This window comes from Branchiostoma lanceolatum, chromosome 19 (genome assembly GCF_035083965.1).
Source record: "Branchiostoma lanceolatum isolate klBraLanc5 chromosome 19, klBraLanc5.hap2, whole genome shotgun sequence".
NCBI classification, from domain to species: Eukaryota; Metazoa; Chordata; class Leptocardii; order Amphioxiformes; family Branchiostomatidae; genus Branchiostoma; species Branchiostoma lanceolatum.
Window position 1 is genome coordinate 9376107 of NC_089740.1, and position 24530 is coordinate 9400636.

Consider the following 24530-nt stretch of genomic DNA (forward strand, 5'->3'; position numbering starts at 1 on the left):
GGAGGTCCCGTCACCTAAACAGGGTGTTAGAATTCACTCGATTTTTTACATTTAGATGCAGTTCTCTGTGTTGAGGGCGGCAAAACCCCTGTTTTCTATGCATGGTTGTAAAGTAGACCATTGTGACTTTCTGGTGGATAAGAACTTGATTGAAATTCGGGTAAGTACTTTTGCGAGGTCTGGTTTCAATGCTTTGCATGCTACGCTCCAATGGACAGAAGTACTTCTACTGTCAACCTTTTATTAATCTTTATGGTGGTCCCTTCAGTTAACAACAACTGATTTCCAGGGAAGCCCTCACATTACAGATAAGGCTACACTAAGTAATTTCTATGGATGACGTCCGCGCGCGCATTGATTTTGGTCTGTTCCCAGAAAAAAAAATCCGCTCCCTGTAATAATGACCAAATAATTACGACAGTGCTACAAATCAATGGGATGTGGAAAGAAACAGGACCGGACAAGAACTGCTGTTCAACTTCAACTGATTTATTCAAAGTATTGCTGTTTTCATGATGAATGAAATAATTTTTAGTTGTTACACGGTGTTCTCTCATTCAATTTGTGTCCTAACATGTGTCGTCGACTATTATATTTCAAATCTAGGCGTCTTGTTTTTATTGGCCCTTCTTGTTTCTTTTTCGCGCTCTCGCATAAGATTTAGGTTCTCCAAAGGACGTCATCCATAAAAATTACTTGGTGTAGCCTAATAGATAAAGGTCATAACATAAAATAATGATTAAACATAGGAGTAAATACAGAACAATTCAATATGTCAAACAATAGCACTGAAATCATCAAACAAATTCAAACAAATGATGTTGAGAGGTCAAAATGAACATTAGAAAATGATAATACAAAGGAGTAATATACCATATAATCAAATCAAACTTAATGGACAAAAATAATTCAACAAACATAATGAAACAAATGCATTGTCTGATACAAACTGACGGTAGTGCTAACATGTTTGCTCGCATCGTTCATTAAGCGAGATTGTTATGATATATGAAAAGTGTGTCATACAGAAATATATAAGGATCCACATATATTCATAACTGTGCTAGATACATAACTGTGCTAAATACAATCTCATGAACCCCATCCGTTTGAAAATGTAACGCGTATAAAGTGTACAATAATTGGACCCAGAATAGAATAGTTAAGTACTCATTGTCTTGTTATTGTTGCCATACATTGTAGCATGTACAACTGCCGAGCAATAAAGTTCATTCATTCATTCGAATTCATTCATTCATTCAATTCTATAGATATACATTACTGAATAACTAGAATTCCACGAACTCATACCTTCGCCAAGTAATTTTGTTATTCCAATGCAAATGTCATTATGATGCTATAATTTTCATCATCTATGTTTGATAATTCTACCAGGTTATACACCACAGAGAGATTTTAAAAAATAGCAGTACTGAAACCAGGAAACTGTTTTTTCAACGGCCAACTGCTACATGTTTGTTGTCCTGGGGTCAAAAGGAGGGCTTGTTTACTAGAGCCAGCAGATCTCGGAGTTTGAGTTGACACCGAAAACATAACCCTTCCCGGTGAAGGTAAAATCACTGAACTCGTCATAGCACGGCAGCAGTGTTAATTGTTGCCAGTTACCTATAGCTAGCACGTATACGAGCATATTTTCTGAACAATAAGGCACGTAACTATGACGTAGGCAGTGCCTGTCGTTTTGAATGGCAAATTTCAGAAAATGGCAACCGCATTCGCTGCATTGTTCGATAGTTTTGTATGATGACAATAAAAAAAGACCAATCAGCAGTTTAGACAAATATGATTCCATTAGACACCAACAGGCATTAGTAATTGCGAAAAAAGCAATTAAAACAACTATTTTGTTTTCCTCTCTAGTCTTTGGGTACCGCCATGTTGAATTGTGATGTCATGGATCGGCCATCTTGTTACAGTTTGGTGTCGTCATCATCAACGTTGTAGGGTGCTTCGATGCCTTCGGCAGTCTGCATTTTACCTTTCTTATTTTTCTTCTCCCGATGCTTAAGAACCAACCATGTCGCTACCAAGAAAATAAACACCCCTCCCAGTATTCCGTACATGAGACCGAGGTAGCCGTATGCAAATTGCCTACTGTCGTAAACCCAGCATGCCTTGCGTCTTCCGCATGACCTTTGCCACATGGTGCAGGTTGCGTCGATGACGGCACCGAAATACACCGGAGCAGGGATGTAAGCTGAGTGGAAAACAACCAAGTGTACATTTTTTCATGTTTACATCATTCAAACAATATACTTAGTACTTTACATACTGTAGATTATGGGTAGTTGCCACATGTTATTCAACGTCTATTTATTCTACGTTCGTCTTTTTCTTGTTACTTTCAATTAGCCACCGGGAAAGAATTGGCGATAAACTTATTATATCAACGACACCATAGAGCAAAAAAAAATATTTGATAACAGAAAAGTTAATGGAAACGTCTGATGTACTTTAAGCTTTGAGCTCTTCTCTACATGGCAGTCATGCAGCTTTTTATGATATCAAATGCTATGTATCATCATTGCCCAAAACTAACACGAAAAGAAAGAAACGATTTTTTTGCGTCGGAGAAGATATGAAATGTGACAACTTACCGAGCAGCCGCTGCACGATGTGCCTGATGCCGAGGGAAAAAGATTTCTCCTCGAGCTTGACGCACCTGATCATGATAAAGGTCAACTTTAATCTTTTTAAAAAGAAAGATGGCAAAAGAAGAATGCAAAGACGACTTTGTTCTATCATAAGGCTTGTAAGTATTGATTCTATACATGACAAATCTATTAAAGCCTGATATTGTCGGAAAAATGTAGTGTAGAAATGAACAGCTGCAGTCTGGTTCGTCCTTAGTCTCGTTTTGGTGCAACCTCTCGCAAGATCTCGTCAGTCTATGCTCTCGCGAGAGCAGATACAATATGGCACCCAGGATCAACATTGGCAGTATAGGTCTATTGGCACTTGATATCGTGTGACTAATTTTGAAGGGTTGATCAATATCTACATATGCAGGCCCAGATCAAAGGTCGGAATCCGAACACAACACTTCATAAGATTGCTGCACATAATTCAAACCAATACAACGTAATGCTCACCTGATGTAGATCTGAAACGAGGGAGCCAGCTGCATGCCGGACAAGAATACCAGCAGGATGATTGAGGCCAAGAAGAGGGCGAACCGCCACTGCGGACAGGGGGTGCGACAGGGTCCCTGCAGGGCCCACGAGCCAGACTGCAGACACTGACAGTCTGTGTAGTTATACGTCTGAAAGGGAGAACTATAGCACTCAAATCTTCATTTCATAGTCACAACATTGTTTTCCCTGAGGACCCAAGGACATGCAAAGTAAAACTTGACCTAGTGGCCATTTCTGCATAAAATAAAGACCACCTGGCCATTGCGGCCACTGATTTCCTGGTCCCTTAGATTATTTTCCTCATTGCCCTAAGTATTCAGAATCCTGTCTATACTATAGAGTCAAATTTATACTAATGGCGACCTCTGAGGCCAATTGACAATTGTTGCCACTTTAACATTTTTTGGTGTCCCCTTAGATGATTTCCCCGTTGACCCAAACAATACAGTCTATAGCAGAGTGCTGTCTCGAGAATCAATGAATGCATTGCTTTGTTATGCTGTCAGCTTAAGTGATATTTCGGGCTATATGGTGTATCATAGCTAGGTTTACCGGGAAAGCAGTTCCATTCAGTAGTTGGAGACCCTGGCACCCTGCGACGCATGCGGAGTAGTACGTCCTACCGTCTGCACCGCACACCGGAATCCGGTTGTTGTCTGAGCATGCGCAACCTCTACTAGGACAGGACCTGTATTTAAAAACAAGACATAAGAAAGTGTAAGGCAGCCTACGTAAGTCTCGTCCTAGTCTCGTGTTCTCTCGAGACTTGGTCACCCCGTGAAGAAGACGTTACAAGAGTGGACGTCAAAAATTTGGAGGTACGTGTTTGTTATCTTTAAGATATGTCATTGATTGAAGAATATTCTAGTGACCTTCATCAATCGCTTCATCAATCGCCAGATTTAAACAGGCTCTGGTAAACATACAAATATCTTAACCTTTGACATCTGACCTGAATGACCTTTGCGATTTTGAAATTTTGAGTTGTTATTGTTTTGAATTATTTGAGTTGTTGATTTATTACTCCTATGTTTTATCATTCCTGTTTTATGTTATATGATTGTGTGATTGATCACTAATGAAGTTTATGTTAAGTTATTCCTTTTGTATCCTGATTTGTTATGATTTGTCATGTAACGTAATCGCTCCCTTGGAAATCAGTTACCTTGTTAACTGAAGGGACCTCCTTAAAGATCGATAAATAAATAAATGAATAAAACCAGGATTAAGAAGAAAATTGATGAACAATAAATAAGAATTGCCACGTACTGAGCGACACCGTCGGCCACGCCGGAGGAGTCACACGCAGTTACCCACATCAGTGCCCCAAGCGCAGTCCCCACACCGAAGCAAGTGATGGCAAACTTCAAACACTTCGTGCCGCGGAGTTTCCACTTTCTTACGACGTAACCTCCGATCAAGATCCCTAAGACGTTACCAGGAACGGCGATGGCCCCTGGACAGAAAGATATATTTCATCTTTTCCCCCATCATATTGATATTTTGAAGCTATAAAACGACAAGTAACGTCAGAAAACAAACCAACCAGATAGAAATGATATGAAAAAACAAACAACAAAGGGTCCATTATCGAACTTGATCTTCATCTTTTTAGGGGACTGGACAGTTTTTATTCATGCAGTAGAAAGCACAGAAATATTTTTTTTATGAGTTTTTACAAATAATTTTTTCCAAGGGCATATTGTGATCACAAAAGTCCAATCTTCTACTAGAACGGACAGAAGAATATTTTTTTTATATATAGCCAATATCTTTATATTTTGACCTGTAATTGAAACCTAGAATGGGATGGACCTGCTTTCTCACTAGATCTTCTGGATGCAGCTCTTTAATATGCCGGAATCGACCCCACCTCTCATTATTTGAACCAAAACAAACAAGACAATTATGGCTTTGGTCTTTGCAGTGGGGTAACGACAAGTAGGTAAATGTGTTCTGAAGTTATTGATTTTTCATGATCGATTGATTGATTGATTGATTGATTGTCACTAACCAGTGAAGAGACTAGCTCGTGATACTAGTGGGGTAACGACAAGTAGGTAAATGTGTTCTGAAGTGATTGATTGATTGATTGATTGATTGATTGATTGATTGATTGGTTGGTTGGTTGGTTGGTTGGTTGGTTGGTTGGTTGGTTGGTTGGTTGGTTGGTTGGTTGGTTGGTTGGTTGGTTGGTTGTCACTAACCAGTGAAGAGACTAGCTCGTGATGCTGTCAGCCCGAAGTTGACCTCCACCAGTTTGGGTATGTAGAGGGTGAAGCCCTGCAGGAGTGCCGCCCTGAAGATACTGTAACCCAGCATCGTCATGAAGACTGGGTTGGTCAGGAGGCTCCGACCCTGTACAAATATCCCTGTGTACATATGTGGGGAAGATGTCAAATGTATGCCCTTACGACAGGACGAGTGCAAGTTCAAACAAACACACGAAAATTGTGTCCGCTGCAGTACTGTTGGAAAACGCCAGGTGTATCATTTTTGAACTTGACCTTCCTTTGCACAACCACCACACACCTATCGAAAATCATGAAGATCCATCAAAGGTTTCTCAAGTTATGCTCTTGACATACATACAGACCCACTTAACAGCTGGTTCAACCGAAAACATAATCTTCTCTGAGTTCCTCGGCGAAGATAATGAAGGATTTCCTATAAGGTACTCTTGAAGAAAAGTTAAACACCCAACATGGCGGACAATCCTGACGTGGATGCTAAACCCCCACCTTTGATAATGCCCGGTTCATCGCCACTTTGCGGTTCTTGCTTGACGTTCTTATCATGTTCCTCCTCCTCCTCCTCTTCCGGTACTGGAAGAGACTTGGGGAAGCAGAAGAAGGGGAAGGAGACGATGACTAGCGGCACGCCCACACACAGGAACCCCAGCCACCAGGCGCCGATCCACCGGGAGTCGCTGTGGAAAATAACAATATGAGTCATAATCACTCAATATAGCGGATGGTATCAAAACAAGAGGGCAATGGTTGATATGATAAGGCCTTATAGTCCAGGAGGAGACACCAGTCCTGAAGATAAAAACGTGTCATAGCACACCCTGCTGTACACAATTAGTCCAGTAGCATCTATTAGAAGGATAGTATCTCTATCATTTTAAGTATGGTGTAGTATGACGTCCCAGATAGGACATCATGCATGGTTCTAGTCTAGGGCTCTTTGTGCAAATTTATGCAAATTAGGCAAATACGCAGGAAATTGAAACGGAAGCAGCATGGTACAGGGTGGGCTACGTTTGTGTATTTTCTGTGTCTCTTCTCACTCATCCTAACTATTATATCTTACTACACTATATGTACATGTATACTTAACGCTACGTACATGGGATTGATGGAGACTGAAGCTTTGTCCACTCTGTCAAATTCCACATAGAAGGACAGGAAAACAGAGCTGATCACAAAACCCACGGCGGCCGATGCTGACCCACAGGCGGAGATGATACCTAAAATGTAAGGACATTTCAAGTTTTAAAAATGGAGACAACTTTTCCACAAGTTTAAACTGCCGAAAACATGTGTATAAATCTACAACAGTCATGAACTGTGATGGGGAGGGGTGTACAGAAAATGCGAAATGGAACGAAATGAAACATGCCATTTCGCACTTTCTGTAGTTCCATTTCGCTCCATTTCGTTCCATTTCGTACCATATGCATTTCGCACTTTCTGTACACCGATGCAGATAAACTCAGTCACGCTTGAGACCACATTCTTCACAATTTTTGTCTGTACAACACCAGTATTTGTCTGCATAACGTCACATCTCTGCGATGGATTGCTCATTCCTTGAAAAAGACTGGTGTTGTATAGTCGAAAATTTGGGTAAGTCCATTTTTTTGGTTCAGAGAAACAGCATAATTACATTGACCGTTGTCTGATGTTTGAGTGTGGTATTCGTATGGTTTACTTGCCATGTGGAACCTACCAAAATACAGAGGGGACGTCTTTTTCGGCGCATAGTCGTCCATGTAGGAGATGCCGATAGTCGTGAAGGCACTCGGACCGAACCCGCTCAGAACCATCCCGAAATACATCAAATAAATCGATGTGTCAGAGCTACTTCCGGTCCCACTTCCGGCCAGGCAGATCGGGTCAGCAACTAATGTTTGGAAATGATACATTGGAAAAATTAGGCTGATATCGCTTGAATAGTCCGAGGGTGACAAACACGAGAAGACTTGGTTCAGTGGTTTTCTACATAACGATTGCATAATGATTGTATTGTAATTACATCACTGTTCCCTATGCCAGAACCAAGAGACTACAGCAATCCGTCCTGCATTGCGCAATCAGACTTGACAATAACTTACTTTCCGGGTCCTGAACTTCAGTTCCACTGACATTGTATCTCGCTTAACTTGACTTTGAAGCAACTTTGTGAATATTTCAATAACTTTGTATTTGTGAAGTAATATTGTGAATTATTCTAATAACTTTTATATTTGTCTTTGTGCATTGATGTATTTTAATGAACAGTGTAAGAATTGTACTCAATTCAGGGGAAATTCAGTTGTGCTCTCCCTGCTTATGTACCTTTGGTGAATGATTGATTGATAAATAAAGCAATAAAAAAATTGACAAGCCAGTTATAAGCTGGTACACAGTTTCAACCGCGAATGCCCAGTTTGATGAATTGTGGGTATTATGGCAAAGTGGCAGGCCTCTAAGGGGGGAGGGAGCTGAAATTTCCCCAGGTACATGTTGGCCGTGGTTTTCAAGAGCTTAGGCCCTGATGAAAGTCTTGATTTCGATTTAGAGGCTGGGTCAAATGGAAGATGTTTTTCCACAAACCTGAGCCTCTCGCATGCGCAGTGAAAACCGTGAACCTGATTTTCAGTCAAAATTGCCACGGCAGCATGCTGGCCGTGGTGCTGAAGAGCTGTCCTTTAATCCCTGGCAACAGCCTGGATTCCAGGCCAATTCTAAAACCTTTCGAAGCTCTATCTTACAAACCTGAGCCGTTGATTGGAGCAGGGCACAGCCCGGCACCCAAGGTCCCGTTCCCCTGGTTGTTCCCCAGGTCGTACGGGTCCAGGAGGTAGTGTGGTATCGCCATCATGATAAACCCCACCCCCGTCAGGAAAATGGTCACGCCAAAAACGACCGGCCGGTGACCTCTAGATGGGAACACGAAGGTCACAGTTACAAATGAAGCCCTCAGTGCGTTATTCGTCGACACACCTTCAGACATTTGCGTCGTAAATTCTACTAGGTAATAAGAATTTGCTAATCTCAAAGCAGATCCAACGGTGGCAAAGACCGTATCCAACTGATAAAGGGAGCAAGTGGCTATTAAAACTCCTTTTGCCAGTTGGATACGGTCTTTGCCACCGTTGAATCTGCTTAGAGATTAAGCATTTACCATATGGGTTAAGTGGTCTACTGCAATACACAGGGTTGATGATGACTCGCTTCTCTTTGGTGTATACGGTGTCAAAAAGCATGGTCGGTTTCTATAACCACCGGATAAACCACCGAGTCATCGGACATTTAAAGCAAACAAACGCGAGTGAGCAAAGCCATCATATAGGTTGTCACCAGTAGATCTCTGATTATAAATATAAATGCACGTGAGCTATTACACTAACGTTAAATAGCATTGGCCTAATACAGAAATTTGAAAACGATTCAAACTCATGAGTCAGGGCACAGGACCTGGTGTCTCATCTACTTTTGATTTGTTTATTTATTAGTTTGGCTGTTCAGCACACACAACCAGGGCTGCCCAACTAGCCTGTGGCTATTGCAAAGGGCTAGCCCTGATGACAAGAACCAGACAGTGCATTGGAAATTTGAGATGGACAGTAGAACAAGCTATATAACAATATAAGTGCGTGTACATAAAAAACTATTGTATGCAAATGATAAAGAATAATGTCTATATTAAATGGTATCTCCATCGAGAGGTCAGAGGCATTATGTATACATGTGTGGGTCGCCCAAACAGTCCCAGAATGTCCTTTTGAAGGAGGCAGTCTTGGGGGAGGCGTGAGTGTCAGTGGAGAGAGTGCTCCAGGGTTACTTTTAATGTTTGACTTACTTTCCCCCTAAGTATGCCACGAAGAGCACGACACAGAGTTCTCCTATCTCCTTACAGCTCTTGATAAGACCGGACTGGTAACTGCTGATGCCGAACTGTTTCTCTATAGTTGTCAGGACGCCGTTCAGGTAGCCGAAGTGGATAGATGACTAAATAGTAGGAAACAAGAGTTCGAACATCCCATGCCCCTCTGAAATATTTACAGTTTTTCGTATGTTTCTTGTTAATTGTAGTTCATTGATTGTGCAACAATTTGCAATACATGTGTCCATTTCTTATTTCTTGTCAGTCTACAGTAAACGTGACTAACATATGGAAAATATATAACTGTCAAACACAGACAGACCAACAACAATACCTCCCTGTGAATTAATAGTCTCTTCCATTGACCCCACGACCTGTAATATCTGTCATATCGTATAAACGACCACCTCCGTCACCTCTGAACTTCCTGCCACTCCCGCTAGGCTGACACTTTGCGGTCACACTATCTTCTCACTTACTTTCTGCCATTCTACTGACATCGTGTTCCACTAGCTAGAAACACACAATCATCCGGCAGCTACATTGAAAACAAAATATTGGTACAGGGAGACAATAATCATTACTTGTTCAACTCAAATACGTATCAGATAACATTAATCACCAACTAGTTCTCTTTGTAAAGCTATATGTGATTTCAACCTATGTTCTCGCGTATAGAACGTATTTGTATCACAGTCATTCATTCCCTACTCAACATCTGTATGCGTTTGCGACGTCTGTAAAATTGCTACAACGTACCGCTAGAAAGTTGAAGATACAAATCATGGCGACCATGCATCTGACGTCAGCAAACCGTCGCATCCAGCGGGGCTTGACGGAACCAATGCCGCATTCAACCGGCTTCTCTTCTGCCAAGTCCGCCTTGGATGTATCGGGATCTATACGTGCGTGGCGAACATCATTCTCATTGTCAGATCATTCTCAGTTCATTCTGTCTTAACCCCCCCCCCCCCCCCCCAACCCCTTTCACGCTGGCGGCGTCGCTGCGGCTGATCGAATTGACAAAGCACTCAACGAATTTCATCGACAAAATACGAATTATTTGAAGCTTTGTGTGTTTTGTTCTTGTCTTTTTGATCGATCATACTTGTACGTTTTGAATGATATTGCCATTATAAAGTCAAGGGCCGGTAACACAAATTCAGTTTACGACGCAGCGACGCCGCCAGTGTGCCGCGGGTCCAGTGAGAGGGGGGCTTTAGAGAGTGCATAACACGTTTGAGTGCCTAACATTTAGACAGGTGATGTACATATTTAGCAAGAAACGGCATGCTCTTATATCTTATTTCATACTCAGATATTGATTGGAGTTGTAATATAGAAAATGTTTTCCGTTTATACACTTTAAAGAAGTATGTAACGAAGATATGACTTCAATGTAAACGTTACATTCGTATAAACACAAGGATAACAATAACACGTCTGTTTGCTTGTTCGTCTGTTTGTTACCTCCTTTCTCTGCCATTTCTGTCGTATTGCAGACTTTCTTCGTCTTTGTTTGTGTCGTCTGATGTCTGATCGATGTCGCGCTTGCTTCACAACATGTGCATAAACATTACCTATAACAGAAGCATGTGATGTGGTGATAAGGTAGGATATAGACTCAGGCACACTTGAAACCGCATTCTTAAGAAGTAATAGACGATAATTGTGGCACTGTTATTATTATTACGTTGATGAAGGTTAGACATCCAGGTAGTAAGATACGCCAAAATACTATATGGCCTCCGTCGGTCAGTGTTGACCATGGTAAAATCCTACTTCACAACAGCCCTACAACATCGACTATGGCTAAACAGCCCTATACGAAAATGGCAGTCTCTGCCACAAAAATCACATCTGATCAACAGCCCAAAATAGTTACTCAAGCAACTGGATACAATTTTCAAAATTTTATCCAGTTGCCTGAGTAACTATTTTTGGTGTTATTATTATTGTTTACATAATCTATGTACACAATACACTCATTTACGTTAAAGTCACTGTCGTCATTCTCTTACCTTTTTAAACATTTGCTTAGAGGTTTCCTGTGAGAAAAAGCTCAGACTGTGTGCACTCTTAGTGCTGTAACTGCCCCGCCTTGCTTGAATTAGCAACCCACTTCTTTCTGGTTGAAATATAAGGGGGTAGTAGACTTACAGGTGCACAAATATTGGTCTTTGTATGTCATGGTATGGCGAGCATCAGGTATTTCTCACAAACAGCTCTGATCACAGTTCTCGCTTCTTTCTTTCAACGAGGTCGGGGATTTTTAACGTCATAAGACTTTCTATTCTATTCTGTTCTGTTCTGCTCTACTCTAGATCGTAACAATGACGTCCAACCTAGTTACGACATACTCGTTGCAGACATCAAGTCTTCATCTAAAGCTAGTCCGTAAAGCAAAGCGTTGCTCTCTCGCTAAGAATAATTAGAGCGTATAAAGATAAACAAAGTGGAACGAGGGGCTACCGCAAAAAAAGTAAACATAGATAAATACACATAGTGTGCTTTAGATTTCGGAGAATATACAAAAATGTGTTTAAGATTTGAGCAATAGCTATACATTTATCCAAGTAAATGCTGGTGTACTTTCGAAAGTTTTTGTACTTCGGTCACGCTAATGGAAGTTTTAGATAAGCCATCGGACCTGGGCGTGTCGAATTTATGGTTCACTGGACGCCATCACAATCTTTTAGAATTACTGTAATCGCTTCAGCAACACGCAAAAGATTACAAGTGAAAATGAACGCTAAATAAGTTACTTATCAAGCGCAAGCGCGATTATAAGCTCTTACATTTCAAGACCTCCACCTGAAAAGACTTGAAGACTTGTAATGTTACACCATAATGACCATTGGAGAGGAGAAATGGCGGAGGCTAAGAATTAAAAGAGCGTACATCATTTCTTTCTCTGCCTTTGACAACTTCAGGTCGGGAAATAGATGACGCTGAAGGGGCTTTAATGCTCACTTTGTCCGCCACCGAGGATTTCGCCACATTAGGAGCGATATTCTCTTAGAAAGACTGAAGAAAATGATGGGAAAATGTTGCTATGGGTAGTGTTGTTGACTTACAATCTGAAGGCTCTTGATACATGTTTCGTATGCTGTGCCACTGAGAAAGGAACTTTCCTCACCCGACTAGAGTGAAATTTTAAAAAAAGAGAAACAAACACCCTCCCAGCCCTACGGCAATGGAACCTTTATAACAAAGGAACCTTACATATACGACTTGTCGCCAAAGGCACAATACATCTATGGCATTACAATCCAGATGTTGTAAAAGTTCGACTTTGAATAGAAGGAGACCCATATGAAGTAGTACGAAATAGCTGATTGTGCCTCTGTAGATAAAAGATATCGACATGTACAGTTACTGTACCGTTTCAAGAACTGTATATCAGCCAGGACACTGATAAACAAATGAAAGGATACTCCCCTCACCTCACATGGTGGGCCAGGATTTATTTGCTTGTTTGTCGTATAACAGGTAAGCCGCCTAAAGGCTTAACATACTAGTTTTGTACAGTAAGTACAAGCAGGAAAAGATTGGACTGTAAGGTTTCATCCACCTCTCATTATCACACCGGGATGGAACCCATACTCTTTTCGAAAAGTTTGGTAGGATCCTTAACGTGCGTGGGGCATGGCTTTCCTCAAACACAGGCACAGCATTGGGGCCTGCTAAAGATTCGAACTCAGAACCCAAAACCTTCAGATGTAAACAACCCTAACCAGAAGAATACCTGGCCGGCTTACACCCGAATCAGCCTCTTATCTTAAGGGATGATACGCTGCCAAGACAAACATGCTATTCGATATGCCATGAATAGACAACTACTTCAGATCAAACTTCTTCAGTTCTAATCAATGAATCATTCAAATAATTGCAGGGCGCAACCACGTATCTGTATCTGTATCTATTCAATCATGTATAGCCAGTTTAACCGCCCCCTACACCAGCTTAGCAGGCGCGCGGCGCGGCAGCAGCTGGTTATATTACACTGAACAACCTGTCACATCAAAGCTGGAAGCGTTGTATAAAACTATCTAATGAGGATACCCCTATTAAACTGGTGGCAACGAGTTCCACTCGTCGCTGGTTCTCGAAAAAAAAACACGAATTTTTGAACACATCAACCCTAGATTGATAACTCTGGTACTTGCATGACTCTTTCTTGTATATGATTCCTTAATGACCCTTAAGGATTTATGATTCCTATATTCCTTCATCTCTAGTCTAGTCCGAAGAAGAGGAAGACCCATGTATGCCAGAGATCGGTATTCAGTAACTCAGTAAAAGTCCCTTAACAGCTGTGGAGTTTTTCTAACACTTTAAGTGAGACATTCCACGGACGCAGAAGTCAACAAATCTAACGTCTTTGGAAATAGCTCACTAAATAATGTTTTAATTAAGCGTCTTCTTAGCAGAAAGAAAAGGAGAGGAACGTTTCCTTACCTTTCCGAAGATACCGGAGTCGTAATACGATCCTTCCGCGATTGAGTTAGTGTCAGCTATGTACCTTTAGTTGCAGATCCACCCACTTTGAGGAAGAGGGAGGGACTCACTTTTTTTATTCTAACAAACTAGACAAGAAAGTTAGGGGACACAAGACTAAATATGTTATGCAATAAGCATTTTACCATATCCCTTGATATATAATGTGAGCCACAAAAGCAGGCGAGAAGTGAAAGTGATTTTATTAGATGATGTGGTGTCGCAGAATTTATATTGTTACTGAAAGCAGGGGGCGTATCGCCAGGTAGTTGTGTAGTATGGCCCCTTTTAGGCAATTATAAACAGATAACATAAGGCTCTGGACGCTTTGGTAATGTTGAAACGCGTCTGCCCGTTAAGGGGGGGATGGTAATGCTAGGGTCACATTTCCAAGCCGGAGCCCGGCCGGGCAGCTTGTGGGAACGAAAACTATGATATAGAAGACAACAAAACACACCAAACTTTTTAAAATTATTCCTTGTCATACGGTATGTATATTCTTGATATTCAGCCTTTATTCTTAGTTTTCTCAAACAGCCCGGTCGGGCCCCGGCTTGGAAATGTGACCCTAGCATTGCTTTGTCAAATTGACCCGTTATAAGACAGCAGCGTCCCTACTTGATGAAAAGATCGCAAGACAAACTATGAATAAGTAAACGGTACGGCTTTTACATCCAGACAAACATACCTTTACTAAACTAGCCGATGCGTGCCCCCTATGTCTGGCAGAATTGGGTCAAGTGGACTATAAAGTTTGCATTAGTTCCCAAAGGTTCCATAGTTTCAAAAGTTGTACAAAGGTTAAAAAACAGACATTCTTATAAACAATCTTCGACAGTTCAAGAAAATAACATTTCCTGATCAAATTCTAACAGTTTATGCACTGTTATAGGTGTATTTCAAGAAATTCTGGGGTGGTTTCATTTTTCCCCCGGCGTGAACTGAAATGAAACAAACAAATTATCCGGATTCCTTTCTTGGCTCTAAAGTAATGTTATCTCTATAACAAAAGGGACCATAGATTATTAAATCGTTGCTAACGGCATTTTCCATCACGCAGAATTCCTGAACCCCATTTATGTTACAAACTAAGTAATCTACTATGTTGTTTTGCTTGTTTGTATTGCTTACCCGGTAAATCTCCGCATGGCGTAACACACCAGGTTTGTACTGAACAGTACTGGCTGCATATTGGAACAGATTTGCTTCCTTTTCATGGAATGCATTGGGTCTCAATTTAGCAATACGTTTCGAAGGGCAGTTCCGACATTTTTTCTTTAGAGCGCACGGAAACATTCGTACTAACGTTAAGATAAAATCCGAACCGCTCTACCGAATTCATATCATTGTGTGTACAAAGAAGGCGTTTAGAGTCTCAAAGTCATCATATGACCCGTACGAACTTTCTATTTGCAGACATCTTGCAAAAATCATGACAATATTTCCTCTCAGTAAACAATTCGGAATGATTACCAGTATCTGTAACGGCTAATTAAAATAATTGCTGCCCCCAAACTATATGGTAACCCCCAATCTGCGGCAGTATAAGCCAGATGTTGTAAAGGTTTAACTTTGGATCAAATGAGATCAGTATGAAGTCATACGTCATAGCTGTTCACACCCCAGTTGATAAAACATATCGACATGCACAGTTACTGTGCCGTTCCAAGAACTGTATACAAATCAGGGAACTTATCAACAAATGAAAGGATGCTAGCTTAATTCACATAATGGGGACGTGATTGGTTTGTTTGTCACATAACCGGTAAACTGCCTTATTGGGCGTGACACATCGGTTTTGTTCAATATGTACATGTTGCGTAGGACTGGGCTGTAATAATGTTTGATCCACTCACACCGGGAAGGACCCCTACTGTTTCTGGATAAGTGCGGTGGGATCTTTAACATGCTCAAGGTGTGTCTCTCCTTAAACACGGGACCTCTGGCTTTACGTCCCATCCGAGAGAACATCCCTAACCGAAGCTAAGTACTGATTTTCACCTGATTCGAGTGAGGATGTAGGTTTAAAGTGCCTTTTCCAAGGACACAGGATTGGGGCCTAACGATCCTAACCACAAGACCACCTACACCAGGATCGGTGGATAACATCAAGGCATGACGTCACGCCCACAACACAACGAGTGTATTGGAAATGTCATGAATAGACAAACTAATTCGGATCAAATTTCTTCAATTATAATCAATCATTCACACATAATTGCAGCGGGAAACCCTGTATTCACGTCCCTTAAGGATATTCTATTACCATTCCTGCATTCATTTATCTTCAGCCCCGATCTAAGGAGATGTCAGGGCGTTTCGGAACTCGGACAGGTTTAGGATCTAGGGAGACTCGTTGGGGTTTAGGTTAGGGTTAGAATTGGGGTTTAGTTAGAATCAGGGTTGGGGTTAACGTTAGGTGTCTTCTTGCGTCTAGAAATCGTCCTAGGCATGTTGCCGAATCGTCTTGATCGACTAGGGGCCGAACTATCGCGTCGTCTGGTATAACAGCAGGGTGCTCTACCCAGAACCTAGCGGTCCCGGGTTCGAATCCCTGACGCCACCGATGTTGTGCCCTTGGTAAAGGCATTTGACACGACTTTCCTCACTCCACCCAGGTGGAAAAATGTTTTATGATTGCTCTCTGTCGTCCTTGTCCAGGTACGGAAACATCCGACATCGCCGATAAGAAAAAAGACCCCTGTATGTAAGAGGTGGCCCTGTCCAAGAACTCAGTGAAAGTCCCACCACAGCCGTTGGATTTTACAGAAACACGATCAATTCATAGGGCGCGGAAGTTATCACAATCTACTGTATTTGGTTCACTAATTAAGCTTAAAGTGTCTTCTAGGAAGAAGGAAAAGGAGTCGAACCTTTACTCACCTCAGGGGGTGGCCGAAGTGGTAAGATGATCCTTCCACGAATGAGTTACTGAGCTGTGTCCCCTTTGCTCTTGTTTCAGACCCGCCCACTTTTTGCGGAAGGGGGCCGCCATTTTCTTTATACCGAACTGAACGAGACAAGGAACTAGCTATCTGACAATGTAATACACGGATAGATCTGCCATTCGGCAAGCGCTATACAATATCATTTTTGATATGATGTGAGCCAAAAAAAGTGAGCAACATTTGAACGAAAACATATTTAAGTTGTTGATCTGACGGGTCTCAAGTTACATTGTTGACAAACATATAGCTGAGTTGTCCTGTTGAAGATCAATTTTGGCAAACTCTTGTTCTTCTAATCATTTACCACGTGCTTATTGTGATAAACATTATGGTATAACATTATAACATTATATAAGGGGTTTATAAGAACCTAGGCTACTGGCTACTATTTCAAAACGTGTCTTTTCGTTTTGTGCCCCCCGCGACTTGATATAATTAGATATTTACTTTGTCTGGGTGCTCCCTTTATAAGAAAGCGTTGTGCCTGATTGACTTCAAGATGGCCAAACGGTGAATAACTAAGTTATATAAACTGCGCGGCATTTGTATTAAGGCAAACTTACATGTACAGTAGTATATTCATGCCCTCATGTTTTGCAGAAGAAGAAAAATAAAGCAGTCTTGGGGGGCTTGTACCAAATTCAAACCCACTTTAGTCAACCCGCCAGCAAATTCTAAATTAGCGTAGACTTTTAAGGCAATGTCTATTGTATGGTAGGAGAATGTGTGATGCGCTCTCTAGCGGCTTGTTTTTGTTCAGCGTCAATTGACCTGACCTAGATGTTAAAATCGGCACGAAAAGTAAAGTGTTGACGGAATTTGAATGCTCTACTTGTAGAACACAAGCTAACGGTTTGGGGAGCAAACTAGGGGTCCAAGCCTACGACACTTATTCCTTGTCTTAATGGACCGATCCACCTCAAGCATGCCTCGTAACGCCTCTTCGGTTTCGGGAACGGATAAATTCGACTCCAGATACCCGGTCTGGGTACCTGGAGTCTGAATTGCAGGTTCCAAAACAGCACATTTTCACCATGCTGCACAGCGTTAACTTGCCAATTTGACGGACTTTTGATGGTGGCTATCGGAGTGTCATAATTACGCGCTCTGATTGGTCAATGTTCGGCTGGAACGGTCCATTACGACCATAGCATGTTGGTCTGCACCAGCCTAACTACGTCGGCTATAGGGAGAATATTTGCCAGGGGAGTTTGGCCACCATAGGGTTTCACCATAGGGAAATGCTAACCTTCCCATGGACTGACCCTCCTAGCCAATTATTCCACTTTTTTGCCGAATTTTACGATCCCTACCCGTAGGATGGCCTGGTCGGGGCTTATAGCATGTCCAGAACGCGTCATCTATAGCTAGTACCACGTGTATCGTGGTGTTTAGGTCGGTTGATAACCATGAAGTATGTAGCACAAACTGTATATCTTGATGAAATTTTATTAGGGTTCAAAAGTAGGCCACAGTGTTGGTTTCTGTAGGTGAGACTTATGACGTCTTAGAATATAAACGCGTCTTCCGCTGCACCGCTACCCTCACCACTGCCGTCTGGAAGACACAAAGATAAACATGAGTGAACAAAAGTGAAAAAATAATAGAAAATAGAGTGAGTAGTATACTAAGGGAGTCGGCTTGGAAGATATAGGCATAATTGGTGAACCACGAAATTTCTACTATTTTTTCAGCGATGCAGGTAGCCTGGTAGAGACTAACATCCCCATACCTATACCTGGTGCATCAGTTGTGGACATCATGGGCGGGGCCGGGGTGGTCTCTGGGTGGAGGTATGTCCAGTTGAAGCGAAACCCGCGACCCACGGTGTGCTGGTCAGTCTTGAACCTGATGCTCACCTTCTCACTGTACGTGGTTGTCGGAGGGGCAGCATTGCCGCAGAAACGTCCTGGATGATTGGATGAATGAATGAATTAATGAATGAATGAATGACTGGATAAATGGATGAATGTTTTGTGAGTAATATGTCAACGTTGAAGTCCTGTTAGTCATAAAAAATTACGTCTAGACAAGAACTGGTTACAAATAAGGGGCTTTCAACGTTGACTTTACGCATGCGCAGTTCAATTCGTGAACTAGGATCTTCTACTATAAGCTCGTTCACACTTCCAAACACGCATGCGCGGCGACAGGAATTGTGGATAATATGTCAATGGTGAAGGCCTCTGAGACATAAACAATGCGCATGCGTATTCAGAAGTGTGAACGAGCTTATTCATCAGCTAGCAAGGGAGTTCGGTAGAGACTAGACGGCGGATATATCGATCTCACCAACGCGTTCGAGGCCGTGGTATATTTCGACGAAGTCGTAGGAGCATCCCTGGTACTGCCCGGGTTTCTCCAGGTGGAAGTCCGAGAACTCCAGCATGACGTCGGAATGCTTATCTTCCAAGGTCCAGGTGCAGTCGATATCGTCATGGTAGGCAACGGGGAATCTGTGTGTGTGTGTGTGTGTTGGGGGGGGGGGGGTGTACGGGGAACAACAGTAACAGTTAGTAGATCTCATACCTCCCTGAAATATTTACAGTGCCTTGCATGTCTTGTTTTATTGTAGTTCATATTGATTATGCAAATGTCGGTTTTATTAGTATCACACGTGTCCATTGATAACTTCCTGCCACTCGAATGTGGACTTGACTAGCATTTAGAAAACATATAACTTGGAAAGCTTCAATACAAAGGCATGGGGCTAACGTAACGCCAGAAGCTACCCCATCCACCAGGTCATCGACTTCACGTCCCCATCTGAATGGAAGTCAACAACCCTCACGCTCCATGCCCGAGCGGGGTTCTAACATCTGACCCTTCCTCAATTAGGCAAGCTCACTCTACTTACCCCGGTGACTCCATGTGCCCATGTTGCCCGTGCAGTAGCCCCCCGCACTCCTCCAGCCCGGGGCCGAAGGGGGTAGCCCCCTCCACTGTGTACTTCAACCTCCACCCCTTGTCCGCAATGCTGCCGTCCGTGAACATTTTGATGGAGACGTCCTGGTTGGATGTGATGTTACCAGGGCCGTAGCTACCACACCAGGTTCCTAAAAAAACAAGAGAGGTTTTCTACGTTTCCTTTGCCTTTCTTCAAGCCTATATGGGTTAATATCTTATCACCGGAACTGTTCAGGGCTGCAAATTCATTACACACTAAATTTGACTTATTTTGCATAAAATTGAATACAGATTTTAATTAGTATATATACTATCCTTTAAAACAACTCACCCAGGCTCCTTTCCCCAGCAAATATCTCCACGTAGTCAAATTCACAGCTCCCAAAGGTGCTTGCCCCTCCCTCTAGAACGAAGTCCTGGAACTCGATGTAGATCGTGCCCCCTCTAGCCGGGATGGTGGTGGTACAGTCCATGTCGTGGTCGTAGTTGTTGGGGTAGTTGGGGGAGGTGAGGACGCCGTGGTCTTTGTTGATGGTCTCGCCACACGGCTCTGAAAAAAGAATGATGTTATGTCAAGAACGTATTCATTGTACGAAGATGCAACGAGTACAAACAGGGCACACCGTTATCTTATGCTGACCTCTAACTTCTCCCGCTAACGTTTAAGTTCACTACATTTGATTTTATATAATTTTCTGCTTACCAATGAATTGTATAGGTTTTTTTGGTATTTACAGCTCATTTGATTTATCATGCAAGTGGGTTCCATGTGAAATAGTGTTTCTCTATGTAACACTAATGGATATCTCCATAAAAAACACAGATACACACACACACACAGACAGAAACACACATACACACACACACACACACACACACACACATTCCCTCCACACCATCAATCAATCAATCAATCAATCAAACAATCAATCGAACGATCACTCAGAAAGAGTTCATATACCCCTCATCACGGTCCACTACAGGTTTTCTAATCCATACAGACTCCTTAATCCAATGAGTCACGTTTGGGACCGCATTCTTCACACTGTAGCAGCGACACCTAGCTGCAGCGCGGAGTAGAACCAGTCAGTATTGCCCAGAGGAAGGTGACAGACGGTCACCCAGACGTAGGCTAGGAAATATCTCTTTGGTCTTGTACAGAGGTATCTCGACTCGTGACTGGAAGGTCTCGACATAAGCAAGCAAGCAAGGTCTTGTACAGGGAACCTTTTTGTATCTAGAACGGATGTACTTACTTTCAGCGCAGGGCATGCCGTTTTCAAACGTAGGCTAGGTTGAAACTCTTTGGTCTTGTACAGAGAACCTTTTGTATCTAGAACGGATGTACTTACTTTCAGCGCAGGACACGCCGTTCCCCTGGTACACGTGGTCAAGAGAGCACCATCCGCCATCAATGTCCTCAACACACTCGTCGTACGACTCCCCATTGTAGGTGAAGGGGAACACGCAGTCCTCTGTGGAGCACAAGATAAGAAACAAGAAATCAACGTACAGAACAAGAAGAGCTTGTACTGCAGCCTTCTTTGGGTTCGAATAGATGCCTAGTCGCTAACAGAACACGTGACCTCGTGAACACGTGACGTCAGCAATCGATTGAAAGTGTCAGGGATGTTATGACGTCCCCCGCCTGAAGCTGATGCCAATATTTGTGAGATTTTATCACTACAATCTACTTTGAGACTGTTTGATTTTCCTATGTCATATGTCTATATTTTGCGCATTAGTCTGTATAACGCAAATCCAGCTGCCCGGGGGTTTACATGTATGTCCCCTCCCCTATAGCTAGGCGGCTGGCGGTTACGGGCGGCTGACTATAGCTAGAAGCGCGATTAAAATCAGTCTATTCGCGCATTTGCTGAATATTCTTTGATAAACAAAAGTGTACTGTAAAAGTAAAAGTAAGACCAACCTTCTCCGCAGTACTTCCAGTTGCCGTCATACACGGCGTCCAGAGAACACCACAGCTCGCTGGAGGCCTCGAGGGTGCAGGTGGAGTACGTGTTGCCCTGATACTCAAACGGGAAGTGGCAGGCTTCTGTAGTCCATAACAAGTAAACAAAAACAATGAATAAACAAAACAATAGACAAAGGCATGTACTCATGACTACTCATGCCAATGTTCTAATCAACTTGTGGTTGTAATGCCAACCCCCCCCCTCCCCTCAAAGTTAGTAAGTCACGGGAAAAGTTTGAATTAGCAATTTCCAAACTGAGAAAAAAAAAAACATACCTGGTTTGTCGTCGAGAGGTTCCACAATCACTGGAAAAAAAGAAGAAAATGTCCTAAGGAAACGGATCACAGTCACCTAGAGTAGTATATGTCAGGAAGTTATCATTTATATCTTCAATTCATTCAAAGTACTGAAATAAAATCAGATGCTGAAGTTTCACTATCGCGAATCTGTAAATATAAGTTGATTTCGCATACCGACATCGTCGCTGCAGGATACGTAGTTTCCCTGGTACACGGCGTCTAGGGAACACCATGGGGAGGCCAGGCCACCGCCGGGAACACACGTCGTGTACGTCTGGCCGTTATAGATGAACGGGAACGTACACTCACCTGAAACAGAGTGTATAGAAAAATTAAGACCAAAGCACGTCCATAACGTAACATATAAAATCAGAAAATTCCGGTACAATACCTGGAAAAGGCACTAGGAGGCCCAAAACTCCACACTGTGTTAGACCTCGCAACAACTGTTCCGGCATGCATGAGACTTTTCTTTTATCAAGCCCTTTTTTTCGCCACAGAATTCAAACAAACTTACGCTCGTCACACCACCTCCAGCCGCCATTGTACACAGCGTCCAACGAGCACCAGAATCCGGTTGATGAAGCGGATGTACAGGAATCATACGTGGTGCTGCCATATGTGAAGGGGAACACACAGTCCTGGCCTAAAAAAGTAAACAGGGGCTTAGTTAATATTCACTACGACGTATACGTATGTCTAGTAGTTCTACTATATACTAGTACAAGTAAAATTCAATCGCATACAGTATTTGTTTACTTATCAATTTTACGGGCGCACATTGCAAACTTACTAAGTCCAATGGCCAAAAAAATGCTGAATCTACGAATAACATTGCTAAGAATAGGATACTTTGGCACCCCTGATGAAGAAGGAAAAGAGGAATGTGCGTGGGAAAGCCAAACTGTGAAAACAAAACGCGTCAATCAACGTTCGATTCAAAGCGTACGCCAAAAACTATTCCCCTCGATAGCTACATTGTGTATAGTACAGGAAGTATACCTTCACCTATACCCTCACCCATACACTGTGGATAAAACGCACCTTCGCCTTCACGAAGATTCTGACATATTTATTAAAAGTCATAACGTCCCCCAAAAAAGAAATTGTCAAACGCTTTTTACTAATCTACAAGTGCGTCCAATATGGAAACAGTTAACTGTCAATGACCGCCGTAGAAATTGATTAACTGCCAAAAATTACTTATTACTGTCTTTGATAAACTGAAATATATAATGCAGTTTCCAGAGGACCCTTTCGGAAAAATATTCTATGAAAATATCAAGCAAAATGTGGTATGGTTACCTCTGACAGAAGCTGCCAAAGCGAGCACAGCGAAGAAGAACAACTGCGCCATGGTGTACCCGTACGTCTACTTGGCCCCAAATGAAGGATGTTGTTCCACACACGGCTTTTATACGTACATGTCTGATTGCTGACTTTGCTTCTCGTATCGAAGTTACACAAAAACTGACCTCGAGTGGGTTTGCAAAGCGCCACAACCAATGTTTGCTATTGTTGTATCATCCGTGAAAATACTACAGATGCTTTAATATTGGATTGTTTTGTATTTCATACTCGGTAAACCGCCTCATGGCGTAACACAGCACGTAATTGAACAGTACAAGCTGCATATCCGGACATATACATTTGATCTACTCACACCGGGAAAGACCCCTACTCTTTGTTGACCCCTACTCAGTGCGGCGGGTTCCTAAACGTGCTTGGGTTGTGGTTCTCCTCAAGCACGGGACCTCAATTTAACATCATATCCGAGGGACGTCCCTAACCAAAGTTAGGTACTCATTTTCTCCTTCGTGATGGATTTCGTGTAAAGTGTCTTTTCCAACGGCACAAGGGCAACGGGCATGCCCGGTGATTCGAACCCAGGACCTCTGGGCCAAACACCCTGTCATTACGCCACGCCAACGCCACATTCTGTGTTTCTAACCATTTAATACTATGAATGTCTTCGGGTGATTTCTGATGTCATGGATCAATGAGACACTAGCTAGTTGATTGAACTGATCATGGGCTTTCCGTGTGTAAGTTCGGTTTGTCAATCTCATCAATGGGAAAATGACATCTGTTAATCTATTAGCTAGCTTACTCCTCATCCGTTGATACCTTTAACCGGAATAACACACCCTCTTGTAGAGCAAATACAAATTATTTACGTAAACCATTGTCCTAGATAGATAGTATACGCGATAGTGTTCATCTATCTGTTATCTGATATGTTGAGTTTATGACGTATGGGTTATTGATACCTAAGCTATTTGCAATTGATTCCAATTACCTAAAATTGTATAAAGCATTTTTCCTAAATATCAATCAATTATTTCTTCTTATCATTTGTCATCCATATTAAGCTGCTTTCGTTGGTAAAAAATATACATTACCATCGCACCGTGTAGTCATAGTTTGAGTAACATACGCTAGAGCACTAGAGTTCAGTGAGCTGTACCAGTTTGCGGTGTGGTTGATATGTGTGTTAAAGGTGAAGGTCAAACAGGTCAAACTAGCGTAATGCGGCTGCGCTACAGCTCGCGCTTTTTTTATACCAAGCAAACCGGGTCACCTCTTCTTTTATCAAATTGTCTTGCCATGGGTTCTAAGTGTGTTGCCATGGGTTCCGAGTGTGATGCAATG

General features: G+C 42.3%; 3 protein-coding genes across 3 annotated transcripts; all 3 read right to left on the bottom strand.

Moving 5' to 3' along the window:
* Positions 1 to 1836: 1836 nt before the first annotated feature.
* LOC136425485 (solute carrier organic anion transporter family member 3A1-like) lies at positions 1837 to 4598 on the bottom strand. Its single transcript, XM_066414366.1, has 5 exons — positions 4425 to 4598; positions 3708 to 3843; positions 3114 to 3283; positions 2619 to 2683; positions 1837 to 2218 (listed from the first exon to the last, which is right to left on the bottom strand). The coding sequence occupies exons 1-5, from the start codon at positions 4472 to 4474 to the stop codon at positions 1932 to 1934; spliced, it is 708 nt and encodes a 235-aa protein (XP_066270463.1). The 5' UTR covers positions 4475 to 4598; the 3' UTR covers positions 1837 to 1931.
* A 759-nt stretch (positions 4599 to 5357) lies between these two features.
* On the bottom strand, positions 5358 to 10734 carry LOC136425983 (solute carrier organic anion transporter family member 1B2-like). The gene is made up of 8 exons (XM_066414898.1): positions 10719 to 10734; positions 10008 to 10147; positions 9225 to 9373; positions 8138 to 8301; positions 7110 to 7283; positions 6507 to 6627; positions 5897 to 6084; positions 5358 to 5527 (listed from the first exon to the last, which is right to left on the bottom strand). Exons 1-8 carry the CDS (start codon positions 10732 to 10734, stop codon positions 5358 to 5360), a joined length of 1122 nt encoding a protein of 373 aa, XP_066270995.1.
* A 7395-nt stretch (positions 10735 to 18129) lies between these two features.
* Positions 18130 to 23425, bottom strand: LOC136425520 (procollagen C-endopeptidase enhancer 2-like). Its single transcript, XM_066414398.1, has 11 exons — positions 23184 to 23425; positions 22396 to 22524; positions 22053 to 22187; positions 21855 to 21884; positions 21534 to 21659; positions 20956 to 21078; positions 19935 to 20153; positions 19554 to 19752; positions 18989 to 19152; positions 18435 to 18605; positions 18130 to 18253 (listed from the first exon to the last, which is right to left on the bottom strand). Exons 1-11 carry the CDS (start codon positions 23233 to 23235, stop codon positions 18204 to 18206), a joined length of 1398 nt encoding a protein of 465 aa, XP_066270495.1. The 5' UTR covers positions 23236 to 23425; the 3' UTR covers positions 18130 to 18203.
* Between the last annotated feature and the right edge of the window lie 1105 nt (positions 23426 to 24530).